General features: G+C 42.3%; 1 protein-coding gene across 1 annotated transcript in view; it reads left to right on the forward strand.

The window, feature by feature from the left end:
* The first annotated feature begins 338 nt into the window (after positions 1–338).
* The window catches only part of CFAP97 (cilia and flagella associated protein 97), a 41,818-nt gene continuing 23,757 nt past the window's right edge, over positions 339–18,399 (forward strand). Inside the window, exons 1-3 of the mRNA XM_073642585.1 lie at positions 339–500; positions 9,219–10,030; positions 11,020–11,091. Coding sequence (XP_073498686.1) covers positions 9,238–10,030; positions 11,020–11,091 — 865 coding nt within the window. The 5' untranslated portion in view covers positions 339–500; positions 9,219–9,237. The remainder of the gene's footprint in view (positions 501–9,218; positions 10,031–11,019; positions 11,092–18,399) is intronic.

The following is an 18,399-nucleotide window of genomic DNA, read 5'->3' on the forward strand; positions in this document are numbered from 1 at the left end:
GCTCGAAACGCGTCTGGTAGCGCACCCCTCCTTGGTGCCCCTGTGTTTCCCTTCTAGTATTGTTCTTCTACCAGCTGGAGTTACATTATCGCCATCTGGATAGTTTTAAAAACTTCTAAATAAAAGACATTTCTTTTTACTATTGGAGTCGGTGGAGCTGGATCATCATGTTTCCTATTACCTGTCTACTGAGCGCAAGCAGCAGCGCTGATCACGGATCCCGGAGACACCCAGCTGGATCATGCAGGTGAGCTGTTTTTTTTCTTTTCCCTTTCCACTGAGACTGTGACACACATGTACAGACACACGCGCGATTCCTGCTATGCCCTGAACAAACATGGCGCCCAGACTCTTCCTCGGGCGGCAGTGAGGGTTTGGTGACGGGGGCGTGGCTTCAGTGGCAGGCTGGAGCTATGTTGTGAGAGAGCTGGAGACCAGAGCAGAGCGCGCAGTGGAGGATCCGTGTGTGCAACGTCTGTGGAGAGCCGGGCAGCAAGCAGGTAACGGCGGCTGTGAGAGCCACACCTCCCGGTGTTCCCGTGCTGTGTATGGGGGATGGTGTCAGTGCGGCTGCCGTACACGAGACGCGTTATCCCCCTGTTCCTCACCCACCACAGACGTGTTTATGGAGTCGTGCCCAGGCCGGAGCGGTACAGCGCGGAGCTCCGCCCCCTCCGCTCGTCTCCATGGAGACCTGATGCGTCCTCATGTCCCAGCCCTGAGTGACAGCTGTCAGCGCCCCGCCGCCATTCATCTGTCCGCTCTAGGAATCGCCCACTGATTGCTCAGCAGGGACGGGAGGCAGCACGTAAACATGGCGGAGCACGGGAGCGCCGCTGCAGGGGGAAAGGAAGCCGGATGGAGAGACTCCCCCAGTGCTTGTCCTGGCATCACCTGTCCATCCCTATGCTTACTGGGAACACTGGATCTCAGGGCAGACTATGGATGTCACATTATACTGGGAGAATAGAAGACAGTGGTGTCATTTTATTATCTGTATATGTATGTGTATGCTTTACAAAATAGAGCTGTTAAAGGGATTATCGGGGCTATTTTATTGTTTTCCCTATGGGCCTGAGCACTAACAGGCTGATACTTGCCACTTACCTGCCTGTTGTACTCTGCACCGATCTCTGCCAGCTCAGAGCGCTGCTGGTGGTGATCCTGCGGCTTCCACTGACGTCACATTGTCATGGTCACTAATTCTCTATGCTCTATTGACGGGGCATCTCAGCCAATGTTATGCTGATTGACAGCCGGGAGGCGACTGTCAAATAGCCCCAGATAACCCCTTTAATAGTTTATTAAAAGGGTTGTCCAGTACTATTGATAATTGGCCAGTGTATTTTTATGATGAAAATAAATACATTTCTTTGTAAATACCTTGCGCTGCTGTTAGCGCCGCTCACAGGCAGTATCACTGGCCGCTCACAGTCATCATGTGACCCCCGGCTGCAGCCGGCGCTGACATCCGCTGATGTCACGTCATGTTCCAGCTGCAGCCGGGGGTCTCTCTTCCGCGTTCCACGGTGGATGCCAGGCTGTGGGCAGGGTTACCCAGCATCCACTCCGTGCTCTCCCTCTCCCAGTTCATTGGGAAAGCGCACAGTGGATGCTGGGTGTGACGCGGGGGGTAAACCCACCCACAACCCAGCAGCCACCGCGGGGAGAGCGTCACTGATGTCACACCTCACTTGACGTGACATCAGTGGGGGTCACATGATGCCTGTGAGCGGCCAGTGATATCGCCGCTCACAGGCAGTAACAGCAGCACAAGGTATTTACAAAGATACTTATTTTCATCATAAAAATACATTGGCCTATTTTCAATAGTACTGGACAACCCCTTTAATTTACAAAATGCAAAGTTAATGAACAAAATAAAATCAATATTTGGTCCCACTATCAGTATTTGGTCAGTATTCAGTCAGTATTTTTTCTCCGGAGTAGGAGCCAAAACCAGGTGAGGAACAATCAGAGAAAAGTTATAATAGAAACAAGTCACCAATTCCGCATTTATCACCCACTCCTGGTTTTGGCTCCCACTCCTGAGAAAAAAAAATACTGACCGAATACTGATAGTGGGGCCGTGGCCTTATACTTGCGCACAGTCTTTGAAATTCTTTTTCCCACTTAGCACTATGAAGTGTTTCTGTAAGAGCGTGTCCCCCCTTTCCTTTCTAGATAGATTTAAGGTGCAGATTTCCAATCCACAACATGTCACTTTATGCTGCAGATTGTCGCTGCGGATTTTACCCCTTGTAATTTCGGGGGGGTAGAGGTGAGGGTGGGGTGAGATCTGTAACAAATTTGCAGCATTTCAACAGCAAGATCCACAACAAAATTCAATGCAGATTGTGAGAATTCAGCTTTAGCTGCAGATGTTCCCTTAGTGCATCAACCCTGTGTGGATGCGCTGAGAATTTGAGCATTAGCCACGATCAGTGTTGGCACCGGCCATGGGCTTTTAACCCCTTAGATTCTGTTGTCAATGGTGACTACAGAATCTAAATAGTTAACAGAGTGCGGGGCGAGGGCTCTCTAATCTCATTGGCACCATGAGATCTTGATCGTGTGGTCCTGATGTTAGGGCGAACATTTTGATATGTTCACTAGTTGCCTGCTCCTGGCCTAATGGATATGATCAAGTGCATGCAAGAAAGAATAACATCAGACACACACACAGTCGGATGTAAGCTCTCCTTGATCAGCTATGGCCCAGCTCCAAGTGCCTTTATTCAACCCGAACATAGACTTATATAAACTGTAAATAGGGGCTCAGTTAGCCCTAGAATGTGAGTAACCAGATGTATTCATTGGTTAGTCCATGGGCAGATCCATGAGGTCATCAGGGTGGGCGTGGTCCATGAGGTCATCAGGGTGGGCGTGGTCCATGAGGTCATCAGGGTGGGCGTGATCCATGAGGTCATCAGGGGGGGCGTGATCCATGAGGTCATCAGGGGGGCGTGATCCATGAGGTCATCAGGGTGGGTTTCTCCAAGCGATGTGTCGCTCTGTGGTTGATTAGTCCTTCAATAGAATGCAGCTTCTTCCCATAACAGTGCATGGTGTGATGAAACAGGAAATGGCAGCCATCTTTTGATCTAAACAAGCTATAAGGTGAAATAATACACTTTATGGGTCTTTTCTCTCAATCTCCTATGTCTTGAGGTTAATTAAGTATTTGATCCTATGGCTCTCCTCAACAGTCCCCTCTAAATACTTTATTAACCTTCTGTCCCTACTGTGGTTCCCTCACCCATCAGTGCGTGATCACCCCCCTTGCTTGGGTGATTGCGACCTGTTGTCCTCCTACAAATGATTATAGAATGGCACAACACACAAAATAGAGGATATGTAAAATTATGTAGAAGGTTCTGATGGAGGCAAGAACTTCTTGCAGTGGGAGGCATGTATCCACGTCGGTCTTCCTTCAAGTTTGACTGAAGTAGGAGTGGTCAGGAGCACTTGGTAGGGACCCTCAAATCTCAACTCCGGGATGTCTTTCTAGTGAACTTCTTTACCAGCACGTAGTCACCAGTTTGGAAAGTGTGAATACCTTCACTAAAATCTGGAATGGATGATAAAACTCGTGCATGTGTTACTGACAATTCTTTAGTAAGAGAAATTACATAATTTACAAGAGTATCACTTCCTAAGGTTAGCTGTTGTGGAAAATATTGACCCAACCTTGGAGGCCCCCCAAAAAGAATCTCATATGGTGTGAGTTTAGTGGGACCTCTCGGAGTGTTTCTGACTGAATATAAGGCAATGGGCAAAATGTCTGTCCAAGGAAGTTTGACCTCCTGATTGGCTTTCAGTATTTTGTTTTTCAAGGTGCAATTTAGCCTTTCTACTTTACCACTGCTCTGGGGGTGATACGGAGTATGTAAACCCAAATCGGCCCCTACCAATGTCCATAGTTCTGCAATGAATGCGGGTCCTTGGTCACTCTCAATCACCTCTGGGATTCCATATCTGCACACTACCTCAGTCATCAGTCTCTTAACAGTCACTCTGGCAGTAATATTGGTTACTGGATAGGCTTCAGGCCATCCTGAGAACATTTCAGTCACTACCAGTACATACTCGTACTTCCCTACTTTTGTCATAGAGTGGTTTAGCCAAATGTTTCTGAGTAACTTTCTGAGGCGGTGCTGGATTGCATGTTGCACACACAAAGCAAGACTTGCAATATTTTTGGGTGACAGTAGAAATCCCATGTGCCATATAAGTCTTCCAAATCAAGTCATTCATCTGATTCTTGCCTCTATGGGTGATACCGTATGCCCATTCTGTCACCGAGGGGTACAGATTACGAGGTAGACAGATCTTTTTGTTCTTCCTCCAGACTCCATCTTCATCTTTTTTAGCTCCTGCTTCTTGCCACAACGTCTTTTCATCGTCCGGTGTCTTGTCTTGATGTAAATGGATAAAACTTCAAGAGAGCTTTGAGGCCCTTCTTCAGTGTCTTGAGACACGTACAACACTGCTTTCTCTTTTCTAAATGAATCCTGGTCATGTGTAACCACGGCATATGCCATATGGAATCTTCCAGTTTCATCTGCAAATCTGGAACCATCGGTGAAGAATGTTAGGTCAGCATGCGGGAGTGGGTCTTCAGACACATTTCTCTTGGAGGCATCTTCTTCCTGCATCTGTTCGAGACAATCATGATCCTCTGAGTGTGTAAATGTTATGTTCTGCTACCAGAGCTAAGGAAAGAGAGGAGATCTGTCCCTACGATAGAACTCAGCTGAATCCCTACGATGTAACAGGGAACCTGATCCTGCGATCAGACCTGCTAAAGTCCTAAGCTAGTCTGTACGGAGACCTATAGATGTGGGGAAGGAATCCCTACAAGTACTAAGGACTGGGAGGAATATGGGACACCTCCTAACAGAAATAGTAGCAGACAGACGAACAAACAAAATATATAGAACATAGAGGTCCGTAGACCAAGCAAACTAACAGAGTAAGATACAGAGCACAGGCTAGCTAGAAAGTAGTTATACAATGAAGTCCAGCAAAGCCAGAAGGGCGGAGCAGGCTTAAATAGGCCAACAAGGTCATGTGACCAGCAAAGGAAAAAAAACCTAAGAGCAAGGTTCTAACAGTAAAGGCATCTTCACCTAGAGCATCAGTATCATCATCCACATCCCCCCTGGAAAGAGAAAGTAGCGTGGACGGGTTGAGGATGGTGCAGCGGACAAGAGTGACATTATCTGGAATCAAGAGGGAACATTGGAGTCTCGTATGACGCTGCAGCGACAGATGTTTAAGTTGAGTTTGGTCAAGAATAGCTTTTATGTCGTGTGGAGCCATTAAGAGAACCGGATGTCCTAAGATATTAGAAGTTTTGTCCAGAAGCACATGAGCAGCATGAACGGCTCTGAGGCAAGTCGGAGAAGCTTGAGACACCGAGTCCAGGCGGGCTGAGTAATAGCCGATGGGTCTTGTTCTTCCCCCATGTTTCTGTGCTAGGACTCTGGAAGCATGTCCTGCTACTTCACTGACAAACAAGTAAAAAGGTAGTTGATAATTTGGGATTCCAAGAGCTGGTGCAGACTGTATGGCCTGTTTAAGAGCGTAGAAGGCTTCCACGGATTTGGGATGTAGTGGAAAAGCTGACGTCTTGAGGTCATCGTACAACGGTTGCATCAGCTTTGAGGCATCTGGAATCCATTGGAGACAATATGTGATAAATCCTAAGAAAGCTTGTAATTGCTTAGGTCGTTTTTGGTAGAGGAAAGGTCTCAATAGCAAGTTTCCTTTCACCCGTTAGGTGTTTCAGGTTTGGAGAGAGACAGTGGCCTAAAAACACAATTTTGGGCTGTCACCACTGGATTTTGTTGAGGGACACCTTGCAGTTTTGTTGTGCAAGATGAAAGAGAAGACTGAGACTCGATTCTTAAGCTGTCGTCTGATCCGGACAACATAGTAGGAGATCATCCACTTATTGAAGAAGGACAACTTGATGGTTAGTCTCTCTCCACGGCCGTAAACAAGAGGCAAGAGCCTGAGAGAAATGACTTGGTGAGTTCTGTGCTCCTTGTGGTAAGACTGTCCAGGTGTATTGTGATCCTCTGTAAATGAAGGCAAACAGGTATCAATCTTCTGGATGCAGTGGTACACTGAAGAAAGCATTGGCCAGATCGATGACAGTGAAACGTTTTGCATCTGTTGGTATTTCTGACAATGTATGTGGATTGGGCACAATGGGACTTTCTAGTACGGTTGCCGCGTTAACAGCTCGGAGCTTCAGTTGTTGGCAGAACTGAACATCAGAGTCCCATGTGGTGTCACTGACAAGTGAGGCATCATTAAATGCAGTGTCCATAACAGGCAAATATGCTTCTATAGAAAGGCATCGGCTGTTTTTCTGGATCTGGGAGTTGGTTCAGCAGAGTGGCAGCTTGCTGGGGTGTACACTTGACATAAAGGATGGGATCCTCAGACGTGGGCGTTGGCTAGGTTGGTGGTGGCACCTGAGGCAGGACTAGAGATGGCACCGGAAGTACAGGTGTAATTATTGTGTAGCATTTGCCTAGTATGTTCACCACCGAAAGTCGTGTGTATATTCCTGGATTGTGCCTCACTCTATTTAGCCAGATCTATGTCAGTTACATGATGATATGGCTCAGTTTGTATAATGTGGGGCAACGTTCCAAGATGGCTGCCACCGGAGGCAGCACATGTGCCATCCACAAAATGGCTGCCGCCAGAAGGAGCACTTTTGCCATCCACAAAATGGCTGCCGCCAGAAGGAGCACTTTTGCCATCCACAAAATGGCTGCTGCCAGAAGCAGCACATGGCAATGTGCCACCATCACCACCATTATACGGCAGTGGCCGCTCACAGGATACATTTTTGTAATACACATAACTCAAAACTCTGTCCTTCTTTTTCCTTTCCTCTTCTACCTAATTTTCTCCATACAAACTTTCAGAGACTCTTTCCCATGCCCTAGCAGTAGACAATAATCCATTATCTTCTAAAGTACCTTTTCTCTCTTTTAAGACAGTCTTCCACTCCAGGGGCTGTAACCTCCCCCCTTCTGGCATTCCACACAATTTCATAAGCTTTTTACATTGTTTAATGTGACTTTTCCCTTCACGAGTCGCGACTAATGCACACTGGTCCAACTTGCCATCTGAATTTGGCTTAGTGCCAATACGACAAAACTTCATTAATTTCTCCATCTTACTCTATATAGACCAAGACGGGGGAGGATGACTCAAACCTGATATTCTAAAGGAAAACTGAGTCTGCAGCACACACTTTCTATCCATCTCCGTCCTGCCACGTGGTCCCTGTCTGATTTCCGTATAAATATATAAAAAATAAATAAATAAAACACCTGTATTAATCCAATTACCAGGCCCCGTACCGAGTCACTCACTCTAGGCTACGTGCCGAAGCTCAATTTGCCATGGCAGGTAACGGCCAAATAACGGCCTTAGAGTCTGCCGGCTATAGCGGCCTGTTCAGAAGTTATCAAAATTTAGGTGGTAAAAATAAACTTTTTCCATTACTTCCTGAAAAGAACCAGAAGGGTTAATGAACTACCTGAAAGCAATTTTAACTACTTTGAGGGGTGCGGTTTTTAAAATGGTATGACTTTTGGGTGGTTTCCAACATATAGGACCCCTAAAGTCACTTCAAAACTGAACAGGTCCCTATAAAAATAAGTTTTGTAAATTTCCTTGAAAAAATGAAAAATTGCTGCCACATTTTTAAACCTTTTAAAATGCTAACGAAATAAAACAACACGTTACAAATGGTGCTGATGTAAAGCAGACAGGAGGGAAATGTTGTTTATTAATGGTTTTGTGTGGTATGACTATTGGAATTAAAGGGATAGTCATTCAAAGTTTGAAAATTGCAATTTTTAAAACCTTTTTGTGAAATTTCTGGTATTTTTATTAATAAACGCAAAACATATCAATCTAAATTTACCATTATTCAAAAGTATTGTGTCACAGAAAATAGTCTCAAAATCAATGGGATATGTTGAAGCATTCCAGAGTTATTACTATATAAAGTGACACTGGTCAGATTTTAAAAATATGGTCCAGTCACTAAAGGGTTAATATATGAGAACCACAGCGCTCCTTAGTTGCAGTGAAGAAAATGACATTTGTTGAAGTGTCGGCATGTTCAGGGGTGCCACACTGTACAAGATGACCTACACTTCAGTCCTCCTTGTAACCTTCAATCAAATTGAATCTAGAAGTAGTGCATGTGTGTCTGTGAGGATAGGGCTGAGGTTTTTGGATGTTATTTTCAGGATCTATCTCCTGTCACTGAGCACCACCATCCACCCGGAGCGCCGGCTTTCTACATTTGTCATCTGTAATAAGTGCCATTCACATTGATCTAATCTTTGACCTGTTCAGTTTAGTTTTGCCTCTGGACATGTTGAACTAAATATTAAAGGAGTCTTCACCTAGTTTTTTATGTAAAAAAAAAAAAATGGCCTATGGTGGTCTTAAACTTAGAGAAAACAAAAAGCGTATTGGCTCCTACAGGACCCCCCCCCCCTTTCCTCTGCACCACTCCCTCTTCTGCTGGGGGTTGTTACATGGCCACTGATTGGCTGCAGCTATGATGGTCCAACTGAGCCGAAGGAGAACGCTAGTAGACATTCTGCTCTGGTGGAAAATGACAGATGCAGTGGTCACATGCCATCCAGTAGGCGAGCGTCTTTTATTTTATTATTATTTTAAGACCACTATAGGTCTATTTTTATAAATTAAAATAGTCTTGTGGACCCCTTAAACTGTCTGTACTAAGGATGGAAATTTCGAACTCTGGTCTATTAAACTGAACTTCCAGAACCATATGGTGCTTTAAACTCCTTTTGGTAGAACCTGAATGGTCCGAGTGTTACGTTGAATATGTTATCAGGAAAATGGACAGTCGCACACTGGTGGCCACATGTATGTGCTGTGATTTCCTCACCTGCTTTAGGTCTCCTGACCCAAACTCAACTACAGAGTTCAGGTCTGAAGACCAGTGTCAGGGTCAGAAATCACCTAGACGTGTGAAGACTGCCTAAATCTGTGTTCTCCAGGATGATCTCTTCTGCTCAGGGTTTACAGTGTCCTATGCGGAACGTCTTACTGTAGGCATGTCTCAAGAAGCCACATTGCTAAGGAACACCTTCTTAGAACTGGGGCTGTGATAACTTTTAATTTTATTTCTTTTCTTACAGGAAAAGCCTGTACATCATCATGGATCGGTATGGAAATCTTTCTGATGATGGTGAAGTGGATCACACCTTTTTTGACAGTGACGATGAGGAAGCGAAGCGACAAGTTTTCAGTGCATTGGGATCCAGCACATATGAGCAGAAGCAGAATAAACATGATTCTGAGTCTGAGGATAGTGAGAGAGCAGAAGAAACGCAGGAAGGGCCAAGCAGCAAAGAGACTAACGAGCTCTTGAAGGAAACCAAACAAAAGTCCCCAGAGCCATTGTCCTCCTTTAATGCCCCAAGACCCGGCAGTGCTGTAAAATCTGATAGGAGCTCTGCACAGAGTATGAGAATAGAAGCTACTATTCCCACAGGAATCCCCCAGATAAGGCAAGAATATGAAGATAACTACTACCCAGATGCAGATGACAGTAGTGAGGAGGAGAGTCGCGGCTCCAGACCAAAACCTACAAAGCAGACAAACATTGGGAAGAAGAGCACCGGAAAATACAGCAGAGACTTTCCTTCTTCCATCTCCAGCTCCGATACAGAGTTTTCAGACACTACGTCAGATGATCACACCTCGAAATCTTACCAGTCGTCAAAAGACAGAGGTCCTTCTTCTGTGCGTTCTCCTGAGCGCAGGCTCCATAGACCGAGTGTGAGAGACCTCAGGGACTTTGTTGATGAGTCCGAGGACACGGTCACTGATGTGACCCCACTCTCCACCCCCGACATCAGCCCTATACAGTCATTTGACATAGCCGCTACTAGCGAAGCCCTGAAGGCTAAAGTAAAGCGGCAAGAGAACGTCCGGCAGGAATCCTGTGGTAAGTAGCTCCTTATGAACTTTCCCTCTCATGTTTTTTACTTATGTTTTTTTTTATAGTTTATCATCATATACAGTACAGACCAAAAGTTTGGACACACCTTCTCATTTAAAGATTTTTCTTTATTTTCTTGACTATGGAAATTGTACATTCACACTGAAGGCATCAAAACTATGAATTAACACATGTGGAATTATATACTTGACAAAAAAGTGTGAAACAACTGAAAATATGTCTTATATTCTAGGTTCTTCAAAGTAGCCACCTTTTGCGTATCCTCAGAAGCAGAGGTGACTCTTGGCCTTCCTTTCATGGGGCGGTCCTTATGTGAGCCAGCTTCTTTGTAGCGCTTGATGGTTTCTGCAACTGCACTTGGGGACACTTTCAAAGTTTTCCCAACTTTTCGGACTGTCTGACCTTCATTTCTTAAAGTAATGATGGCCACTCGTTTTTCTTTACTTAGCTGCTTTTTTTCTTGCCATAATACAAATTCTAACAGTCTATTCAGTAGGACTATCAGCTGTGTATCCACCAGACTTCTGCACAACACAACTGATGGTCCCAACACCATTTATAAGGCAAGAAATCCCAATTATTACACCTGACAAGGGCACACCTGTGAAGTGAAAACCATTTCCGGTGACTACCTGTTGAAGCTCATCAAGAGAATGCCAAGAGTGTGCAAAGCAGTCATCAAAGCGAAAGGTGGCTACTTTGAAGAACCTAGAATATAAGACACATTTTCAGTTGTTTCACACTTTTTTGTTAAGTATATAATTCCACATGGCTTAATTCATAGTTGTGATGCCTTCAGTGTGAATGTACAATTTTCATAGTCATGAAAATACAGAAAAATCTTTAAATGGGAAGGTGTGTCCAAACTTTTGGTCTGTACTGTACATCTCTGATATCCGGACAGTTCTCCAGTAAATGGGGGAATAAGACACAGCTAGTCATATATTAGTCACTTTTTTTTTTTTTTAATTCAGATCCTGAGTTTGATGGCAAATCCACCTCAAAGGCTTTACAAGACGCTGTGGACCTGAATAAGCTTCTGAAAGGTAAGGTTGCTCCTACAGTCTAAGCTGCCCATATATATATATATATATATATATATATATATATATATATATATATATATATATATATATATATATATATATATATGTGCATTTTCACCTTACTTAAACTTTTTATCATTGTTTTTCATAAACTCAAAAAAGGCTTCAAATGATATAAAATCCACCCACATACAGAACCTGGCAAATTTGTCTTTGCTTGAGTCTGGGAAAAGCATAGATGTCAGTCTGTTTAGGGGCCACGTGTTTCCGCACTTGTTAGCCCTATTCATTGGTCTATGGTTTTGTGGCTGAGTTGCTTCCAATGCACAATAATAGCACTTACAATTCACCAGGGGAGGTCTGGCTGATCTGCAATGTTTGTATCCAAAAATATGTTAAATATTTAATTTTAAAGGGGTTGTCCAACAAGTGTTGACACCACTGGAACGGCGCCTGCACCGAAGGAGAGTAAAGGTATTTTTAGTTTAACATTCAGATTGAGAAGGGGTGGTCCTAGTAGTGGACCATCCCTTTAAATATTATTTGCGACCTATTACATTTGGATTTTGCTTTCAGAAAACTGCATTCCCAGCCGCACTGTCTTACCCTTACTACCTCACTTTAGCATGTGCAGAGAGGCGCTTTTACAGGTCAGATCTTGCACGTGCATTAGGACATGCGTTATGCTGTTATGGAAAAAAGAAATGAAGTGCTGACATTACTTAGTAGGGGAATTTATTGGAAGGAGGTTAACCTCTAAAATGTTAGTCCTTCAGAAGAAGAATTCGGGTGACAAAAATGCCTTTCCAATGGCATACCGAACATATATAGTATGCGGAGGCCACCTATGTGTATGAGAAGCATGGAAATAAGCAACCACTGCTGCAGCAGCCTCAGAGGATGAGGATCCGAGGCGCTCATCCCGGTGATGATAATCTGAAGCTTGTGCGCTGTTCACTCCATTTCTGGTTTGAAATGAATTGTTACTAGCCAATATGTTGTTTTTTATGTGTGCCCTTCTGTAGTTTTTTGTCATTCTAGTCAGTAATTTTGGATAGTTTTACACTTTCAATTGTGTGGTGCAGCAAACCATTTTTCAAAAAACCCCCAGCTAGTATGAATCTATTAACCCTCCGTCACATACAATATCGGTTCTAACGAGTTCACATACAGGCGCAGGCTAGAAAAATACCTATAATATCTAATGTTTGCAATTTCAGTGCTCTAAAAGTGATCAGTGACCTTCATAGGGATGTAATAAAAGAGACTACACATAATCAGGTGCAAAAAAAAACATTTACTTAACATAAAACTAATAACTCTGACATACAAACATTTCAAAATTCCCGCCAAACAGTCCCCAGTTCGACTCTGTCAAAAAACTCTACGAAGAAAATTTATGGAAACAAACTTAATTTTAAGGTACCTTAAGTACTATTAAACACATATTCAATCAGAATTAGATCCTGAAGTTTCCCCAGAAAAATTACACTTGCAGAGCAAAGAGCAAGAATTACACATCATTTTTGCATGCGTCAGGCAGATCGCATTATGACATTTGTGACATTCATAATTAGAAAGCCTTCTGATTCCGCTTTCCGTGGTGCATCTCCTTCTTTTGGGAGGTGGTGCAGGTGGTGAATTTTCACTATCATCTTCTGGGCGGAATCTTTTGAGCTGAACTTGAAGGCGAGAGGGGATACCGATTGTTTTCATACTTCTCCTGCGTAGCTCTCCAAGCACTAGTTCATGGACCAATTTTTTAAGATAGAATCGTCTACGGAGTGGTTCAAGCTTGTTTTCAAGGTAAATGACTTGTGAATTTATACCACCCAAATTCAACATAGCAAAAAATATGACCATTGGCCAGCGTTTGGTGTTTCTGCTGACGTTGAAAGTTGAGCACATCTGATCAGCTGTATCAACACCCCCTTTGGTTGCATTATAAAATGTAATTATCTCCGGGTTTTTTGTGCCTCAGTCCCAGGATCGATGGCATCATCATCATGAAGTGCTGATAGAAGAAGTACAATTTTTTTTGCTTGTGGTACATAGGAAACCAAAACCTTTCCATTATGGAATGCAAACATACTGCTGTACTGTTGTCTCCCTTTCACACTTACAAACTGTGTAGGCAATTCTTTTTTATTTTTTCTTACAGTTCCGACATATGAAAGCTTCTGCATTTTCAGATAATCAATCAGATCACAATTTGAAAACCAATTGTCAGCTGTTATATTGCGACCCGATCCAAATAAGGGCTCAGCCAGTCTTTTTACAACATCACTGGGTTTGTTGCTGACACAGTAAGGACCTTCTGGTTGTTTTCCTGCATAAACTTCCAGGTTGTAAGTGTAGGTCTTACTGGCATCAACAAGGGCATACATTTTTATTCCATATTTGTTAGGCTTTGATGGAATATATTGACGAAAGGCACATTTACCACAAAAAACAGGGAGCATTTCGTCAATAGTGAGATTCTCCCCAGGGCAATAGCTTTTTTTACAGTTTTCAACAAATTTTTGGAATATATCACGAATTGGAGCAAGTCGGTCATGTGTTTTATGTTCGGTTCGGGTAGTTCTGTCGTCAAACCGAAGGCAACGAATTAGAAGCTTGAATCTGTTTATGGACATAACAAGGCCAAATTTTTCAACTCCATCCCCATCTTTACTCCAAAGTTCCTCCAAACTTTGTCTATTTGCCCTATAAGCTCCTGCAATGTATAATAATCCAAAAAAGCACGCAGTTCTATTTCATCTGTGGCCTTGATGGTTCTGTTGCAGATGAACTTGTCCTTTATAATGTCTATATATTGGTTGGTATATGTGACAATAGAGTCCAGAATGTCATATGTGAATAAACTATTCCAGCATTCAACTGCAGTTTTTGCATTACTTGCAGTTCCTATGACTGCAGGAAGGTAAGTAATAATGTTTTGAGGTTCCCTACGGTTTTTCTGGAGTGGCTTCTTGTTCCATAGTTTTTTTTTATCTTTTCCCATATAATAAGATTCTACATCTTCATCCTCATCACTGTCACCATCTTGCTCTGTTTCAGAATCCACTTCACATACTTCCACCTCATCATGAGAATCAATCTCACTTTCCTCTCCTAAATCCTCATTCAGTGTGGGGTCTGCATCATCTAACAGCATGTTTGTTACTTCCTCAACATCAAGATTTTTTGATAAATTGTACATTTTCCTCTCCATTTCAGCACATAATCTGAAGCAAGAGAAGGAATATGTGTTAGGGAACTACTGTATATGCCTGAGCAGCACACTTTCTTTTTTAATCTGCCTTATTTCTATGAAATATCCTCACACTTTGTGCTATACATTCATAAAACAAGCTAAATAAACAATTGTAATGAATAAAAACATAAAATACCAACCTTATTGAGTGTGACGTGTTCACATTCAATGAGCCTGAGAGATTAGCGCAGTTATATCTGTCCTCCTGAAGCTCTGCAATCCAACTGTGGTATGAGGTTTCACAGAGCTGCTAGAGACAGGAGACTACCTGGAGGGAGGGGATTTCATCACAATCTGGTGAGGAAGGAGAAATGAAAGTAAAAGAGATGTGCCTGTCAGGCCTATTGTATGTGATGGAGGGTTAAGGAAAGGCCTTCTGTGGTGCCTGGTGGCATTAATCTGGAGTGGTGCAGTGATGTCACTTGTGTGATGTCTTTCTTCAAGGAAGGCGCAGACAGCCAGCGCTGTTCATTATGTACGTCAGTGCACCTTTATCAAAATCTGCATAAGAACAAATCTGAGGTCTGTGTGTAGACCACCAGAAATCACAAAAGCTAATCTGCCATGCATTTTCAGTGAAATATGGGTCTAAAGCTTCAGGCTTTTTTATGTAGAATTTCATCCAGGCTTGCAAACATATTAGTGCCAAATTTTGCCCAGATTTAGAGGCATAGTCCCTGAATCTAGACAAAATCCTAAATCAGCCCTTAAAAAATGTCAAATGAGTTTTTTTTTAATTTGGCACAAAGCGCTATTGCATATGTAATTACTAAGATTTTAAATGTCTCTTGTTTCAAAGAGGTTATCTTCTTTAGATAATCCCCTACTTTTTTTTAGAAGTGTCTGTTAACAGTAACCTGATCACAGATTACACCCCTGTCGAGACCCCAAAATTCAGCTGTGGTGTAATCTGGCGGCAATTGTTTCATTTTTCCAGTTGCGCTATCACAGGGGACTTTTAAAAGGGTTTTCCAGAAGTAGAGTTTTTTCAAGGAAAAAATAATAAAAAGAGCTCTGCTGATGTAAATGACACAAGCTGCTGAGCTAAGTGATTGGCTGCAGCGGTGCTGTGCGGTGACATCACCCTTGCAGCCTGTAAACAGTCAGATGAGCAGTGACAGAAAGGCAGCGCTGGACCCGAGGAGGGTGAATAATGGCTCTTTAAATTCTTGGGCTCATGGGGTGAAAAATCCTATTCCTGGAAAACCCATTGAAATGTTTCCCATTGCATATTAAACATCAAAGAGAGGCATATGTGCCAGGAACAAATTAACGGACAAATAAATATTAATAAAAAATATCAAACTTTTATTTAAATAAAATAAAAAATAAAAACTGCAAAAGATATTAAGCATCGGATACAGGTAGATTAAAATTTGGTGGGTGAACTATTGTGGGAAACCCCCATTTATGATCTGAAATAATTATGACTATAATGTATCATGAATAAAGTACATGCACAATTTATAGAAATATATGCAACTATGTAAGTGAACACATCCCTGCAACACATATGCACTAATTAAATGTGCTGGTTAGTAGAACACTCCCAAGTAATATATAGCACGGCAGGGTAAACAATGCACATAAATATACAGTAGAGAGAGTAATATCAGATACCAAAATTTCCCAAATATGTAATGTCAATGGTTAAATACCAATGTCAGGAGCTCAGCCACCAAACACCTGACGCGCGTTTCATCAATGCTTCGTCAGGGGTCTTTTGCATGTTCAGATGAGTGGGTTTTCTGTATAATGCAGGACAGAACCGGTCTCTTTAAGCACTCCTCACTGTGGACAAGACGTGGGAATCCGGAACAGGAGACCCTCATTTCTTAAATTACCCCGTAACGTGTAAAAAAAAAAAAAAAATGTTTTTTCTAAACTGTACAACCTTTTTATATATTGTGTGCTACTATATTATTCTGCAGCATTGCCTTTGATAAATGTACATGATTGTGTTCTTTGCTTGGGCTGTCTGGACATGAGACTTGTTTCTTGGCTTTTTCCTAGTATGTGACTAGTCACTTTTTCGGTGCAACTAGATCTGGTCCATGTACACAGTAAGTAGGCAGCTTATATTAGAGAAAGCTGTAATTATTGTATATATGCACCATGAAGATAAAAAAAGGGGGGGAAGGTCTGCACCACCCAGTAGGAGAACTACTGTGCCAAAAGCCAAGAAACCGACAATGTATACAAAAAGAAGAATTGTTCTTGGCAAAATTATGCACCATCAATAGACGAAACAACCTGTATGCCAAATATATATAACATTTTATTACATAGAACAAATGCATGCACAATTACATATAAAAACAATTTAAAAAGCAGAAACACAAAATCGTTTCTGTAAAACACACCAAATCTCCACACTAGAAAGAATAGTGTGGAGGTATGAGCACACCCCCTCCAAAGTATGCAGAAATATATAACAGCATTATATGCAAAAAATAAATAACAGCATGAAAATATAGAAGGACAAAGGAAACACTATTTTAAGAGAATCTGCAGATGAAAAATATATGAAATATGTATACATCTGATCAAATAAATACAGATAAAAAGATATACCGGTACATACATTGATAGACGTGTGACCTTAAAATATTACCCAGAATGTAGATAAAGATTAGGGAGAGGCTACAGACCCCATGCGTTCCGGCAGTAGTTTCAGAATTCTTTAGGGGAGTTAAGTGCATACCCCTGAAGAAGTCAGAAAGTACTGGCGGAACACGTGGGGTCTGTAGCCTCTCCCTCATCTTTATCTACATTCTGGGTAATATTTTAAGGTCACACGTAATAATTTCTACTTACTTTGGAGGGGGTGTGCTCATCTCTCCACACTTACATTCTTTTTTTTTCTGTTATATGGCTACTGGTGCATATTTTTGCCAACAATTTCTTCTTGTTATATATGCGCCATGACACATTGAAGCAGGTACACACTGTTGACTGTGAGGACGATTGTAACATATCTGTAGCTCTGTATAAAATGTATGGTCATTACAGCGGCCAACATACCATTGGTGCAGCAGCACAGGGGCCCAAGAGGTAAGGGGGCCACCAACAACTCCAAAGCAGCACATACAGCCGTGCATTATGATGAGCTATTGGACAGGAAAGGGCCATACATTGTTGTTCTGTCTTCCTGGGTCATTGGATCATTAAACTTCAAACACGCTAGGAACAGATTAGTGATGTAATCTACTTTCTGCAGCTAATCTGGTGCAGGTTAAAGGTGAAAACCTTCCTACATGACCAGGAATGACATAAGAGCCAGAGTTCACTTTGCTATGGGATTTCCTGCCACTTTGTCCCATATTGCGCACTGCTCTTAACAGAGTCTTCCAGCCCTTCAGTCAGCTGATAGGGGAGGGTGCCAGGACTCAGCCCCTCACCCATCTCACATTGATGGCGTCTACTAACGGGCTTTCTGAATTATATCTTACTTCATGACACAGGTTTCTCATGCATGATCATTAGGGTTTCCACCTCAACTTGCAATCCACAAACTCTCATTTAGTACTAGTGACCCGAGTTTGTCATGTCCTGTGTGAGCTCTGCACGCTGCAGTCTATAGACTCATTTATACATACAGTGGGGAAAATAATTACCGTAGTACTGACTATTTTGCAAGTTTTCCCACCTTCAAAGAATGCAGAGGTCTGTAATTTTTATCGTAGGTACACTTCACCTGTGAGAGACAGAATCTTAAAAAAAATAAAAATCCAGAAAATCACATTGTGTGATAAATAATTAAATAGCATTTTATTGCATGAAATAAGTATTTGATACAATAGAAAAACAGAACTTAAAGGGGCATTCCCATCTCCAAGATCCTATCCCAAGATGTAGTAGGTGTAATAATAATAAAATTAGCAAATACCTCCAATTAGAAATGTAGTACAGTTTTTCTGATTCGTTATGTCTCTTTCCTCATGTGCAGGGCATTGCAGGACCTTAGGTATCCATGGTTATGACCACCAGCAACTAGCTAACTCACTATATCAGTGGTCTTAACCACGAATACCTAAGGTCCTGCAATGCCT

The sequence above is a fragment of the Phyllobates terribilis genome, unplaced genomic scaffold, assembly GCF_046119375.1.
Source record: "Phyllobates terribilis strain yellow unplaced genomic scaffold, ASM4611937v1 Scaffold_1__5_contigs__length_1240528914, whole genome shotgun sequence".
NCBI classification, from domain to species: Eukaryota; Metazoa; Chordata; class Amphibia; order Anura; family Dendrobatidae; genus Phyllobates; species Phyllobates terribilis.